Source organism: Brachycentrus maculatus, unplaced genomic scaffold (assembly GCF_059751285.1).
Source record: "Brachycentrus maculatus isolate JH-2025_06_01 unplaced genomic scaffold, ASM5975128v1 h1tg000503l, whole genome shotgun sequence".
Taxonomy (NCBI): domain Eukaryota; kingdom Metazoa; phylum Arthropoda; class Insecta; order Trichoptera; family Brachycentridae; genus Brachycentrus; species Brachycentrus maculatus.
This window is the reverse complement of record NW_028281249.1, coordinates 612,891-629,775: the sequence shown is the minus strand read 5'-3', so window position 1 is coordinate 629,775 and position 16,885 is coordinate 612,891. Positions and strand designations below refer to the sequence as shown.

Genomic DNA, 16,885 nt, shown 5'->3' with positions numbered 1-16,885 from the left:
GTTGTAGGAACGCCTTTGACTTTGAATTATGAGTCACCCATTCACTCTACTCACTGGTCCACTTGAACTCACCATGTGTGCCCATTGAATTAGAATCAATCCACATATTATTTCCAAAAAACATCTAAATAAACATCACCCATACGTCATAGGGAGAAAAGTATGATAGAAACGATCAATGGAAAATAATGAATGATGAAAAAGTAACAGTCCGAATGCATTGACTGACTGGTATGACAAAACATTACAAAGATTGTTTAGTAAACATTGATTCAGAATTAAAGTTAACAAATATTTGATTTTGGTAGCAATTGATTCAGACAACAATTGGTATGATTGGTTTCAAATATAATTTTGATCAAAATGATACACAAGTCATTCTGTTTTTAATTTTATAAAAAGATAAATCCATAATTTCTATTTATTTATTGATTTGGCGTTTAATTTGTAGAACTCCATTTTAATTTATGTATTAATTTTAAATCAAACACAGATTTTTGAGTCTACTAAGTTGTATTTTATTAACAAAAACACATAAAAAATTATACTTTGACAATTGTTTCGCCTTGTTAGGGCATTATCAAACGAATGTGAAGATCAAATGGACTACGGTCCTTATGTAGCTATGCGTGCAGCAATAATTTATGGGAGACAACAGTAGCTAATGGGGGACGTAGGTATGACTGTCACTGTCACTTAGAATTGTTAAAACTGTCACTTAGAATTGTATAGCTACATAAGGACCGTAGTCCATTTGATCTTCACATTCGTTTGATAATGCCCTAACAAGGCGAAACAATTGTCACAATATAATTTTTTATGTGTTTTTGTTAATAAAATACAACTTAGTAGACTCAAAAAATCTGTGTTTGATTTAAAATTAATACATAAACCATAATTTCTAAGTGAAATCTTGATGATAAAACAGATCCAGAATAATATGAAAAGGGAATTCATAAAATAAAACCAGAGCTTTGTATTTGACCACTTTTATTTTTGGTACTTTGCTCAAACCGATTTCGACAAGAACCTTGCAGAGAAAGACACGTACTAAATCTTTGCATGTCCATCCGTAAATTTATCTCAGAATTAATCTAAATTTAGTACATGTCTATTCCTGAAGATGACAAGGTTCTTGTCGAAACAGGCCGAAGAAAAGCACCAAAAATAAAAGTGGTAAAAAACAAAGTACTAGTTTTATTTTACAAAGTTTATAAAATATGCCACAAAGTATTTGCGAAAAATATTAAAGAAAAAATGTGTTAATGTTGAAAAGTTAATTTTAATATGAAATGAGAAGACGATGAAGTAAAGAGTAACAAAATGATGATCACATGATTAGATAGAAGTATATATGGTCAGATAATTTAGGAAGCCAGTGATCAACATATTCTTAGAAACAATAACTACTGAGAAACATATGTCTTTGTAGAAAGATCTTTGATTGATATTGATAGACTAGACCATAGAAAATCAAGAGCACAGAGGATAAAAACACATAGACCACTCTTAAAACAAGGGAAAATCGGTAGAAGAAGACAGGGAAAAGCTATTGAAAAAGTAAATTTTATAAGCAATGAACAAGGTTTATCTAGCCGATAACATTTTTAAAACAGTATTATTACTATTCGTAGATTTCAAAAATAGTTCAATTCAAGACGGGAATGGGGGTCGAACAGAGAGCCTCTATCTCAAAGTCCGTGACACTAACCACGGGATCACAACACGACATACGTATGATGCCATAGTCTACAACGAGAAGCTGAACTACAGTAAGAATAAAATAAAAACACTAATTACATTCATTTTCACGGGGCAAACATTTCGCAAATTATCCACAATATTTAAAGTATTAAAGAAGGAAATTTATCCAATATCATACTTGCGTAATTGGACACCCACGGAATCGAATTAAACGCACGTGTAGGTACTGTAAATAGCTTGCGAAATGCCGAATAAATCACGCGCACGACTGTTCCAAATTGGATGGCCACCCACTGCACCCGAGGAATTCACATACAGGGCGGTATGAAGAATGAAGAAGACCTCCTCTAAAACGATGGCGTGACAGCTAGGAGTTCACGTCACAAGAGACAGACAACGGGACAGACAGATCCGAGGATCTATCAGAAGGAGGAAGAAGAAAAAGACGATGATGCTGATGATGATGAATAAGACCTACACGATTTTGTAAGCGAGGAGAAAACGCAGGTAAAGAAAACGTAAATTGAGGGAATCAAGTTTATTTCTGCTCACAGCGACCCAATTCCGCGGAATGAATGTCCCAGCGTGAAGTATTAGTAAACTCGTTAAATTGTTTAAACACGACATACAAACATGAACGCACTAAGTACAATAGATCGTAAACAGAACTATAATTCGAAGAATAAAAATGTATAAATTTGTCAAGGAAATTGTGTATACGCCAATAAGTCGTGTAATAAACATCCAACTGTGATTCATATACAGGGTTAGGCGTCGTCCCAATACAACTAACGAATGTTACTCGTACGATCCACGAACCTACGTCTATTTGGGCAACACTGTCAAACTGGGAAGGGATAATATGGAAGCCGGACTGGAAAGGCGAAGAGCTTTAGGATGGACTGTATTTGGTGAAGATCACTACATCTTCATTTATTGATTTATTTCACCTTTATGTACGGACAGAAATAAATACATTGGCGGGCTTATTGCTAAAAGCGATATCTTTCAACCGAGCAAAAACAGACTAGTGATATTGGTCAAAACGTTTGATACAATATGTAGCTGGTTGCAATCAAAGTACATACTTAAATAAACATTATAAAAAAACATAAATTACAAATTGACGATAATAAGGAAGGCGAGGGAAAAAGGGACTTTAGGGAAAGAGAACACTAAGGGAGGAGGTTTGATGGACAGTTAAGATTCTTATCTATTGTATGTTGAGATGTAATTTTTTTTTAAATAGCTCCCAAGTGGAGATAATTCAGATCTGTGAACCAGTATTTGGACACACTTAAAAAAAGTTGTTAGTTAAATAAAATGTTAAATTTTTAATCATTCATTCAGTAACCAAACAAAAATGTAAAATAAAGAGCATTTTCGTTAATCGAAATTTTCTTTTTCTTCTTCTTATGTTTATCAAAACACTCGGTAATCCGAACGAATCCCTAATCCGAGCAAATCCCTAATACGAAAGAAACACTAATCCGAAAGAAACACTAATCCGAACGAATCCCTAATCCGAATGATAATCTAATACAAACGATCCTCTAATCCAAATAATTTTCTAATCCGAACTACTCCCATTCGGATAACCGAATGATCATCTAATCTAAACGATTCTGTAAACAGAATGATTTGCTAATTCGAACAACTCTCTAATCCGAACGATTCTTAATCCGAATGATTCCCTAATCCGAAAGATTCCCCAATACGAAAGATTCCCTCATCCGAACTGCACCCACTGCACGATTCACGTTCGGATTAGCGAGCTGTCACTGTATTTGTACACATACATAGTCTCGGATTGTTAAACACACGAGCGACTCATGACATCATTATCGCGAACATGAAAAATATTGCACGCAAGCTAACCAATCCCAAACACTGGAAGAGGGGCCAGAAAAAACTGGCAAAGTTCAAGGAGGTGTGGGCTTGTTTTCAAACACCATAACTCTCCAACGAGACAAGCGTTCGCATGATACAGGACTGTTATTTTCTATTTGCAATTTGGAAGTATGGGCGTTCTCCGTTAATATTCAAATGACTGCGATTTTAATAAAATTTAATTAATTGATTCGGCAGTCACTTTGCGGTAATATCTATCTATTTTTAACCCTTTCCACTCTGACCATTTTGTTCACGTAACTGATCAGCTACTCTGATCAAAAAAATGCGACGTTTTTCTACCATTAATATAAAAAAAATTGGTTCCCTAATTTCGGGACACTCTGTCTGGCAATTCGTATGACCATGTTAATTAAGATTAACTGTATTTTTCTGAAATATTTTTCGGTAGAATGTACTTGGGTGATAGAGAAATCAGTGATCAAAGTTATACCTGCGCCGGGCCAGACATTGTGGCCCACGGAGCTGCCTACTAGAATCATACGGGCCAGAATGTCTGGCCTACAGGGTGGTAAGAGTTAATCTAAGTTACTAACTAACTAACTAACCATCACGCTGCTCCTCCGCAGGAGTACACAGAGAGAAAAGAACGCCACACCGCTCTGCCTTTGCAAACATTCATGCATCTCCTCAAACATACACGCCGATTATATTGACTCCTGACCTATTTGACATACTGATCGTGCCAAGTTTTTCTCGATCTTCCTTTGCTCTTTTTTACAACTACATTCGCCTCACACCGGCTCCTACCCCCTCTTTAACCTTCAACGTCCCAAGGATACAACTCTAAAATTTAGAACTAGCCACGCATACGGTGTTTGTTAATGATGCGAAATTCATCGAAACCTGTCGCTCACTCCTTTTAACAACGTCAAATATAAAAAAATCGACATTTTTCAGTTGTGAATGTTTTCGGAATGCCCAGAAATTGTACTATATCCCAGCAAAAGCATTTTTTAAACTTAATATTTACCCGCTACAGGGCAGAAAGTGTTGTTTTTGCATTCTGAAGAAAATGTATTGTTTAATTATTTTTTTAAATGTACTAAATATTTTTCAAACGGAGAATAAACATTCAGTTTTTAACTAAAAAGATCTGTTGCACAGTAAAAAGTTCAATAAGTGGCAATTTTATTGTATTTTTAAACTTTAATACCGATCTCCTGAAAAATCATGTTTTTTTATATATGACGTTGTTGAAAGGAGTGAGCGATGTGTCAATGGATTTTAATAAATTGTGGTATTTTTTAAGTAAAACTTAAATTAAAAATAAAATATCAATATAACAAAAACAGTTTACTTAAATTATATGAAATAAAAGAGCAAAAATATGTAGAAAAGAAAATAGAACTATCTTTACTATAAATAGACGATACTCGCACATTATCGAGTTATTTCACGATATGAAATGAGAAATAATTCAAGAAAACACTCATTGACAAATATGAGTCACATTTAATAATGGCACAAACAAATGAAGTAATAAATGATAAAACATAAAACTGGCATACATACTGGGATACTTGGCTACATGAATCATGACAACAACACATCTAGTAGCATACGATTTTAGTTTAAATATCACTCACTCTTTTCAACAACGTCATATATCAAAAATCGTAAATTCAGAATGTTCAGAAAATGTACTATATCCCAGCAAAAAAGGCATATTTTTAACTTAATATTTACCCGCTACAGGGCAGAAAGTGTTGTTTTCGCATATTCAAGAAAAAGTATTGTTTAATTATTTTTTTAAATATCCTAAATATTTATCAAATGGAGAAAAAACCTTCAGGTTTTACCTAAAAAGATCTGTTGCACAGTAAAAAGTTCAATAAGTGGCTTGATATTTATTTTTAAAACATTGTATTATATTTTTAAACTTTAAAAACGTTCTACTGAAAAATCAAGTTTTTTGATTTATGACGTTCTTGAAAGGAGTGAGCGATATGTGAGTGGATCAAAACACAAAGTATTTTTATTTCTCGAAATAATATATCAATATGATCCACAAAGTTAATGCTTTCAATATTCAAAACAAATAAATATAATTTATTTTTTAATCTATATTATATCGTGGAGACGAAAAAAACATTGAGATCAAATGCTCAAAAAACGCGGAGCAAATAATTCTGTATGACGGATGTTTTTAAAGCATATTTTTCTGTATACTCATATATTCTTAAAAACAAAAATATATCCAATTTAATTTGGTGTGAACAGACATGTGACCTCTCTTGGTGGTCTCCGGTGGAATTGATTCTTTATTGGCGAAAATCCCCTTAAAAGAAACATGTTGAAAGCAAAAAGAGGAAAAAAAACCCACAGCCACCTAGAGATTACGTCACTTCATCTCTCCATCCACGACACTGAGTATCCGCGTACCATTCATAATGCGGCTATCGGCGAAGCCTTGAGACTATATCGAGAACTGCAGTATTGTTGGTTTGTGATCGTCTCGGATTTAATTATACAACTCAGTGCGTGTCCGAATGACGTCATATGGCAATTTTAGCACACAAATGAAAACTAACATCGAACCTGTTGTTGGGCTGATATAGATAAATGTTATCAAGAAAATCACGTCTGCCATACTTTCAAATGCACATAAAACGATGGATATTTCATCTCAAGTTAAAACATCTATATTATAAATTAAGTTATATTTTATAAAAGTTATAAAAGTATATCAGAAGATCCAGCAGATAGCTTTAAAGACATACTAAGACGATTTTTTAATGATTTATTAACTAAAATTTAGTCTTTGCGACTTGAAGTGATCCTTTTTCTGCCAGTTTTGGGCGGTTTTTATAAGCACCAGATTTAAAAAAATATTTTAACTGTTGTTTGGACCGCATTCCGGAAGCATTTAATGTTTTTAGCCTTTTTTACCTGGGTTTACTTTTCTGAATTAAAAAAAAATATTCGAGGCGGCTCAGTTTAACTAAAACCACGTTTTTTTGTCATTTTAATACAAAATAATGAAGGCTTAAATGAAAAGTATGGAAAAATGGCAGTAATTCACTGATTAAAATAACTGCAGAGCAATGTTTCACACATTAAACTGACCCTTGAAATTAGTTAATAGTGTTTTTAAATAAATCACGCCCCTAATTGACGGAGGTCGGGATAGCTGGTAATAAGTAGTAGGTGAAATCCATCCAAATACGATACAAGCCTAAAAAATTGCTAGAACTCCAAGCGTCGCAGTATTTAACGTAGTATAAACCTATTCTGTAGGGAGTGTTTAATACATATCGCTCACTCCTTTCAAGAACGTCATAAATCTAAAAACTTGATTTTTCAGGAGAACGTTTTTAAAGTTCAAACATAAAATACAATGTATTAAAAATAAATATCAAGCCTTTTTTTAACTATTTACTGTGCAACAGATCTTTTTAGGTAACAGCTGTATATTTTTTCCATTTGAAAAATATTAAGTTTATTTAAAAAAATAATTAAACAATACCTTTTCTTCAGAATGCAAAAATAACACTTTCTGCCCTGTAGCGGGTAAATATTAAGTTGAAAATATTCCTCTTTTGCTGGGATATAGTAAATTTTCTGGGCATTACGAAAACATGCACAACTCAGAATTGACGATTTTTGATTTATGACGTTCTTGAAAGGAGTATGGAAAGGATATGGCCAGGACTGTATATCAGGCAGCTGGTAAATTTAGGTATAGGCAATATATCGTAAGGACCTTACTCCAAACTGGTTGTGATTATCAGCTCCATGTTTATTTTATCATGTCCTCGTGTATTATAACATTAAAAATCGGTTTGATGTTGCTATATTCATCGCCAACTTGTTGTTTAAACCACATATACCTCGCGTGTTTGAGAAATGATGTAATTCCCTTCAAACTCGGCCTGAAAGATAACTGTCCCGATGAGTCGACGCGTGAGCGATACGCGCTGCGAATATATTACCATATCGCGACTCGATGCTAACACTTTTTATGCCAACACATTCACATCTGGTCGAGAGCCGATCCGGTGACATAATCACTAACTGTTAACGCGTAAACATACAAACTAGTTTTTAATTTATTTGGAGAAACCCCTTTATAGTGGATTGACTGTTGGTATCATACATGGTAAAAATGTGAAGGACATTGGTACCATAAACCAAGCTAGGGCACAAAATATCGAACCCTCTTCTAGTGGAACGGAAGGCCTGTTGACGACAGTCAATAGTCCGGCTTCTCCTGAGGAGTTCAACGTGGTTTCCTCCCAGCAATGAGCAAATGCTGACAAGTTCCTGATTGGTCCACACTAGATTATCCCTCCTGTTCCCGACAAAGATTAAAATAAAAACATATTTATTTAGTTAGAAGAAACAAAAATCCAAAGGTCTATAAACCTTGTACATTATAAGCAATTTCAATAATAAATGCAATTTCTAAAAAAAAGTGAACAAGGTGTAATCCATGCCAGCAGTAGCAATAACAGGATTAATTATCAATTTATTATTAGATTAAAACCAATATTTTTAGCTTTTCCACTTTTTTATTTGACCAGCGACCGGGTTTCGTCGTTACCGACATCATCAGACTGGAAACCCGGTCGCTGGTCAAATAAAAAAAGTGGAAAAGCTAAAAATATTGGTTTTAATCTAATAATAAATTAAAAATGCAATTCCATCACGAAGTGTCAGTGGATAATATAAATGGATTAATTATCTTATTTTCGCTACTAAGTAAGCCCATCTCTTCAGCGTTGGGATTCAATACGAAAGTTACCGCTTTAACTACGTAGTGTAAAGCTTACGCAGCAACGCGTAGCTGGGTACAGCCAGTTAGTAATAAAAATCTAGACGTATAATTACAGAAATCGATGGCGGGGTCGTTTTGAATGAAATCATACACGCGTTGCAATTTAAGTTACTTTAATAATGAATTTTAAAATACTTGTATATACATACTTATATGTTTTATAAAATTCACAAGTCTGTGTAAGTTCGCGGCAGTATTTATGGTTGATTTGAGTTAGCTTTTATGATTGCTTTTTGTTGATTGGTTTAATGGTTGGTTGAGAACCTCATTTTATTTTTTTGCATATTCGGCTTCATCTATGGTGAGATTCAAGATGTAATGAGGGGTAAAAAGGCGAGATTCAAGATGTAAAAAGGACTAAAAAGGTGAGATTCAAGATGTAAAAAGGAGTAAAAAGGCGAGATTCAAGATGTTAAAAGGAGTAAAAAGGCGAGATTCAAGATATAAAAAGAAGTAAATAGGTGAGATTCAAGATGTAAATGATCCACTCAGGAGGAACCCAGATTTGTGAACAATAATTTGGAAACACCCAAAAAATTGTAAACAAACTATATGTATATACAACGACTAAACAAATTAAAACTAAACGATTAAACAAAAACGAATACAAGAATAATTATTTAAGATTTGAGAGAAACTGATTTAAACCCCAATCACGATACTTTAATTTTAAATTCTATTTTATATTAATTAAAGTAAACGACACATTGATTTATGACGACATTTAGAGGCAATCACACAATTAGGTGAAAAAAAAACGGGTTTCGTAAAAACGTAAATACGAATAAATTCAAATGCATTTATACAAAACCGAAAAAAAATAAACGTAGATGGTTTCTACGTTTACGAAAAAATAAATTATCGCGATAAAACGTTCAGATTTGTATTTATCACAAAAGATAAGTGGCACGATATTTAAAATCAATTTCGATAAAAAAAATTACAGCCGGGGAATAAATTTCGCAATTTCAATGCCAATACTGTTGAATTGAATAAAAAAAAGGCCGTTATCTCGGCGTTTACAGCATTATCGCTAGCCAAAGGTTGGTTTGCAGTAGGATTGAGAGGCAGAGGCGATAAGAAAACGCCCGGTTGCCGTAATGATGTCATATTACAAGAATAAACGCGGATATTCGGCAATAAAGCTAAAAATATCAAAAATTATAAAATAAAACAACTTTGTTTTAACCGCTTTTATTGGTACACTTTATCCAACCGGTTTCGACAAGAACCTTGTCATCATCAGGGTTTGTGTACTAAATTCTAAAGCATTGAAATACTCATGGTTAATTACCCTTCCCTTACCAAAAACTTCCACGCACTCCGTACACCAAATGAAAATATGATTTTAAAAATACGATTTAAAAAATATGTATTATTTAGAGAAATAAAAACTAGTTGGTTAATAAAAATGTGAGTGGATCAGAACACAAAGTATTTTTATTTCTCGAAATAATATATCAATATGATCCACAAAGTTAATGCTTTCAATATTCAAAACATAAAAAATATGATTTAAAAAACTCGTAAATGTTGTTTTTATTGTGCATTGCGTAGCGAATACGTCAACTCCGAATAAAAACGACATTTAGGATTTTTTATATTATATTTTTTAAATCATGAATGACGAATATAGATTTTTTAAATATAGGGTCCTAAAAATATAGTTCAAATCATATTTAAGTAATTAAAACCAATCGAGATTCTGTAATTACATGAAATGCATATATTCTGGTGAAAAGAAACTCAAATCTCGCACCGAGTGGCCATTGATAAATTGGTTTTATATAAAATAAAATTGCTAAAATATTGTTTGATTAATATATCCTTATTAAAAATTAAGATTGTTAAAATTTATAAAAATGTTTATTACTATATAGATACATTTTTGTTGGTTCAATGCGTGTCTTCTTCTCACATCTGGCTGTATAAATGTTTTTTTTTTACAATTGCCCTGATTGTACTTTCTGATTACCTCTGTATTCACAACATTTTGAGTGTGTCCAAATACTTGTTCACAAAATCTGGATTATCTCCAATTACAGGAGTTATTTTCATATTATTTTTTGACATCTCATCAAAGATGAAGAAGAATATGGAAGTCTGGGCATTTACGGGGCTGACGACCGTCATAGGCTGGTTTAAGTGATCACTTTACACACGTGTAACATTCACCAATTCTACCCATTATTGACAACCACACTACTCAAAAAAAAAGCTTCTTTACATCTCACCAATAGATGTCTGTAGTGAAGTTCTAGTGATTCATGAACAAGGTTTCTAAATTGGTTCATATATATAGAACTTCCAAGAATTTGAGTTATGACGGTCTATGACGGTCGTAAGCCCCGTAAATACCCAGGCTTCCATATTCTTCTTCATCTTTGATGAGATGTCAAAAAATAATATGAAAATAACTCCTGTAATTGGAGATAATCCAGATTTTGCGAACAAGTATTTGCACACACTCAAAATGTTGTAAAAAAATTTATAAATTTATAGTATGTTTATTACTATATAGATACATTTTTTGTTGGTTCGATGCGTGTTTTCTTCTCACATCTGGCTGAATAAATGTTTTTTTTACAATTGCCCTGATTGTACTTTCTGATTACCTCTGCATTCAAATTATTTATAATACTTACAAAAAGTCGAAATTAATAAAAAAAAAATACTGTCTGTATGCGGCCCTTAGGAAAATTTTAGGCCATCGATGCGGCCCGGGGTGCTTGGTTGGTCAGGCCTGCTCTAAAGTGAAGTTCCTATAGCAATATTAGAAAATAGGTCAGAAGAAAAACTAAATTATAATTTCTTCCTCATGGCATGAAGAGCACCCACGCTTCCAAAGATCTACAAAGTAATGTCAGACAGGCAAAAATTTAATGCTGTATCTCTGAGAATGAAGAATTTGTTGATTTACTGTCAAGGTACAATATCTACCAAGTGATAGTTGAAATTCAACGTGCTACTTATGGCATGGTGATGTGACGTTCTGCGTTGAAGATAAGATAACCCATAGATTAGGAGTAATGTTAAAAGCATGTGGAACAGACATAAACGATGGCTTGAGGCAAGCAAATAACGTATAGATGGACGCGAACATCAAAATATTACTATTCTGAGACATTACTATTTATGAACTTTATAAAATTGAAAATTAGCCAAGCTAGCGGTTCACTACGGCGTGCTAGTACCGACACTAATGTATGGAAACGAAACATGGAACTGGCAAAGGAAGGATGAAAGCAGAGCGAACGCTGTTGAAATGCGCTCCCTCAGACGAATGTGTGGAAAAATCATTGTATGACAGGATTAAAAACGAAGATATAAGAAAGGAATGTAAGGCTGAACGAGGAATAATTGAAAAGATTAGGAAGAGTTCTTTGCGGTGGTATGGACATGTGGAGCGAATGGATAACGAGAGAATGACTAAGAAAATATATGTGGCGAATGTGAGAGGGAAAACAGAACGTGGACGACCGAAAAAGACTTGGCACGATCAGATCAATCAGAACCTAAAATCTGGCGGTGTCAAAAGTCTGCGTAATCGGAGGGCATGTATGACTAGATGTATGGATGTGAAGGAGGCGAGGAGTGTATGTCAGGACAGAAGAGTGTGGCGTTCCATCCTCTCTGCCTACCCCTGCGGGGAAACGGCGTGATGGTAGTAGTAGTAGTAGTAGTAGTGAAATTGAACAACTTCGTTTTAACCACTTTTTTTATTATTAGTACACTTTAACCTACCGGTTTCTACGCTAATTTTTGCTAGTTGCTACGCAATGCACAATAACGTTTAGGATTTAGTTTTTGGTAAGGGAATGTAAATTATAATGAGTATTTTAATTTAGAATTTAATAAACCAAGTGATCATTTAACCAGCCTGTAACAGGTCATAAACCTCATAAATACTCAGACTTCCACATTCTTCTTCATCTATGTTGAGTGAGATGTCAAAAAAATGGACAAGGAAAAAATGAAAAAGTATTTGGACACACTTAAAGTGTTGTGTAGGACAGGTTGTCTATTAAGCGTAGAATGGTGAACGTTGCTCGTGAGTAAAGTGATCACCAGCATATGATAGGTCGTAAGCCTTGTAAATACCCAGACATGTTGAGATGTCAAAAAAATGGAAAAGGAAAAAATGGAAAAAGGGTTTGGACATACTTAAAATGTTGTGTATGACACAGTTGTTTTAAAACAGGTTCAAAATGATAATGCCAATACCTTTTTTGACTTTCTTCTCTTGATCTTTTCTCTCCTTGTCGGCCCTTTCCTTTTCTTTCTTTTCCCTTTCGGCCCTCTCTCGCTCCTTCTTCTCCAGCTTCTCTCGTTCCGCCCGTTCCTTCTCCAGCCTCTTGGCCTCCTTTTTCATCTCCTTCTCGCTTCTCTTGGGGTTCTTGGTGTCGTCCACCTTCTCGGCAAGGATGAAGGTCTCCGTGTGGAGTTTCACCTCCACAGGCGACGTGTCTGGTTTGGGCTTCATTCTTCCTCTTTAGCACAAAACTAAAAGCGTCTCCAACGACGGATCCGAAGGATATTTATATATATACTCGAAGTAATCGGTATCACTAACTGATAAAACGTAATTCACACAAGTGACGCAAGAGCACTCGAATATTCTTAGCGTTGTTATAGATTTCACTTATTGTTCACAAATCAATTCCAACAGAACTACAACTATGGATTAAAAATTGATTAAGGACTTAAATGGACAAGTTATATGAATATTATTTATTATATCAGACACTGGATTATCTGGGTGTCTAAACTTGATATGAAACATTTATCTATTATTTCGAGAAATAAAAATACTTTATGTTCTGATCCACTCACATTTTTATTGACCAACTAGTTTCGGCAACAACCTGTTGCCCTCTTCAGGGTTTCATTTATTATTAGTAATAAACTAAACCCTGAAGAGGGTAACAGGTTGTTGCCGAATTTAGTTGATTAATAAAAATGTGAGTGGATCCGAAAACAAAGTATTTTTATTTCTCGAAATAATATATCAATATGATCCACAAAGTTAATGCTTTCAATATTCAAAACAAAATCATTTATCGTTATTCCCTTTTTAATGAAAGAAGATATTTGTCCAATAATGGGTAGAATGATGAACATCACACAAGTGTATAAAGTGATGGCTTAAGCCAGCCATAAGCCAGCCAAATGCCAGGTCGTAAGGTCTGGGGTGCTCAGATTTTTTTCATAAAAAACGTAAGGACGATACATGTTTAATATCAAGTTGAACAGAAGCTCATTAATCGTAATAAGTATAGTAAAGTTTTTTCAAAGGAACAAGTAAATATGTCAAGGATAATGTATAACTCCAGCAAAATTTACGAGAAACGTTTATGGACTAAAACATGAAGGCAAAAACTTTACCAATTTAGAAACTTTTTTGGTAACTAATCAAAAGTTTACCGACATCGACGCAGTTCAAAATTAATATCCCGATTATCATCTCATACATTTTGAATGCAAACCTAACCATTGCTTCGGGATATGAAAAATAGATCCAAGACCACAAAGTGCTCGGGAACGAACAAAAACTCGTGGGCTTTTGATTCGTATAATCAATCACGGCTCGCTGTCAAAAATAAAATATATACATAAAAAAGCGGGGCTTCGACCGTCACGCTTTTTAAACTTTTCAAGCATTTTTCTTGCTCATTTTGTGATCTTTTTGGTGGGAAGCAGACCCGGTGCAGAGGGCAGACGTAGTGTGGCGATGACTCACACAACAATCAACGCATAAAAGCATCAACAAAATCATCCGGCTGTTGCCAAAGCGACTTTCACCGGACGCCGGATTAGACCCACAATGGAAGCGGTGTATATTTATTATTATTATTATTACATCGTTATGCAATTTGAATGTGCAAAAAGTGGTATTTATGTAACGCCGGATTTAAGGAATGAACATTAATTAGCGAATAATGTAATAGCCGCGATTTCAATTAGAAACGCGATCGAAAGTGGAAAAATGAGAAAGTAATTGTGGACCTCCACACCAAAAAGTTACATTTCCAACAACTAACTAACTGACTAACCATCACGCCGCTTTCCCGCAGGGGTAGGCAGACAGAGTAGAACGCCACATTAATCTGTCTTTGCAAACATTCTTCGCCTCTTCTACATTCATGCATCTCCTCATACATACTCGACGATTATTACGACTCCTGACCCGGCCGCTTTCAAGTATTTGACATACCTGATTGTGCCAAGTTTTCCTCGGTCTTCCTCTGCTTCTTTTTCCAACTACATTCGCTTCATAAATTTGTTTAACCGTTTTTTCCTCACTCATACATTACGCAAAAAATCCTTTTAGTCCAAATCTGTTTTCTTTACTGTATTCTATCGAAATTTTAGTTAAAGTTGCGACAAAACGTGACCAATCCTGTGTTAAACAAATATGAAATCAAAACGTAAAAATTTTACAAGCTAGTATTGCTGATTACTTAAAATCATTTATAATGGGAATGTAACGTTTTGGTGAGGACCTCTAAATTAAATTGTCAAAGGTTTATCCGGGATAATCAAAACGATAAAATAAAAAACAAAACAGAAAGTCAAATGATTTTATTTCACCTTCAGATATCATGATTTTAAATTAGCTAAAGGCTAAAATAGACTTCTTAAAAGTATACACGAGTGATGCAGATGAGGAAGTAACGAATCAAAGAGGCGAGAAGATTGAGTATTATTTTTGACACAAAACATAAGTTCCAAGGAAAATAAAATATAAAACGAATTTTGAATCAGAGTCTATAACGAGAGTCGGCAATAGACAGTCTAATCTAGTCAGCACTCACAACAAAAAATGTCATCGACACAAACATAGGATATACAAAGATATGTAAAACGAATTTATAATCAGAATCTATAACGAGAGTCGGCAATAGACAAGTCGCTCACTCCTTTCAAGAACGACATAAATCAAAAATCGTAAATTTTCATGTTTTTGGAATGCCCAGAAAATGTACTATATCCCAGCAAAAGAGGCACATTTTTAACTTAACATTTACCCGCTACAGGGCAGAAAGTGTTGTTTTTGCATTTTGAAGAAAAGGTATTGCTTAATTATTTTTTTTAAATATACTAAATATATTTCCGATGGAGAAAAAACCTACAGGTTTTACCTAAAAAGATCTGTTGCACAGTAAAACGTTCAATTAGTGGCTGGATATTTATTTTTAATACACTGTATAATATTTTTAAACTTTAAAAACGTTCTCCTTAAAAATCAAGTTGTTTTATTTATGACGTTCTTGAAAGGAGTGAGCGAAGTGTCTTTAATACAAACTTAGGATATACAAAGATATATAAAATATAAAATGAATTTTGAATCAGAGTCTATAACGAGAGTCGGCAATAGACACATGAACACTTACAACGATGAAAATCAATTAAAAAATTGTATTCAACACAAACGTAGGATATACAAAGATATGTAAAACGAATTTTTAATCAGAATCTATAACGAGAGTCGGCAATAGACAAGCGTCTAGAACACGAACTTAGGATATACAAAGATGTATAAAATAAAAATGAATTTTGAATCAGAGTCTATAACGAGAGTCGGCAATAGACAAGTGTCTAGAACACGAACTTAGGATATACAAAGATGTATAAAATAAAAATGAATTTTGAATCAGAGTCTATAACGAGAGTCGGCAATAGACAAGTGTCTAGAACACGAACTTAGGATATACAAAGATGTATAAAATAAAAATGAATTTTGAATCAGAGTCTATAACGGGAGTCGCCAAAAGACAGATGAACACTTGCAACGATGAAAATTTATAAAAAAAGTGTTTTCAACACAAACATACGATATACAAAGATATGTAAAACTAATTTTGAAACAGAGTCTATAACGAGAGTCGGCAATAGACTGAATTTAGTGAGCACATTCGCAAAGATGAAAATTCTTTAAAAAGGTATCTTTAACACAAATTAAGGATATACAAAATATAAAACGAAATTTGAATCAGTCTATAACGAGAGTCGTCAATACACAATCTGAATCTAGTAAGGACTTACAACGATGAAAATTGATTTAAAAAAGTGTATTAAACGCACACTTAAGATATACAAAAATATGAAACGAATTTCGAATCAGAGTCTATAACGAGAATCGCCAATAGACAGATGAACACTTAAAATGAAAAAAAATCCATTAAAAAAGCTGAATTCAATCACAAACTTAGGATGTACCAATATCAGCAGAATCACACGCGGTTCGCGACGCAACTTTCAAATCACCAAAAATGGGGCAACGCGTTAAATTTTAACAAAAACACAAAAAAGAAAAGAAGAAGTTATCTTCACTGGGAGGGGTCGGCGAGGGATTAGTTGGTATCGGAGCGCGAGGCGCGAGGCGCGGGGCGGCTGTTGGTTCGCGAGCGGCGACTCGACTGAAGACGCCGATGGCGGAATGCCGTCAGAACCGAAATAACCTCGCGGACCCAAGATAAAAGTGACGCT

The 16,885-nt window shown here is 34.1% G+C and overlaps 1 protein-coding gene across 14 annotated transcripts in view; it reads right to left on the bottom strand.

Annotated features, from left to right (window-relative positions):
• Unc-115a (actin binding LIM protein Uncoordinated 115a) overlaps window positions 1-16,885 on the bottom strand; it is a 211,033-nt gene that overhangs the window by 122,542 nt on the left and 71,606 nt on the right. For 5 of the 14 annotated variants that reach the window (XR_015838728.1, XM_088272504.1, XM_088272507.1 and 2 more), the window contains exons 1-2: window positions 16,616-16,817; window positions 12,620-13,072 (exon numbers count right to left, since the gene is read on the bottom strand). The exons of 4 other annotated variants lie outside the window; for them this stretch is intronic. Coding sequence is in view for 8 of the 10 variants with exons in the window: in XM_088272504.1 (XP_088128630.1) it covers window positions 12,620-12,878 (259 nt within the window). In the remaining 2 variants the exon portion in view is untranslated. Of the gene's footprint in view, window positions 1-12,619; window positions 13,073-16,604; window positions 16,844-16,885 lie in introns of those variants that run through there. 5 more of the 14 variants (XR_015838729.1, XM_088272505.1, XM_088272501.1 and 2 more) reach the window with 4 other exon arrangements.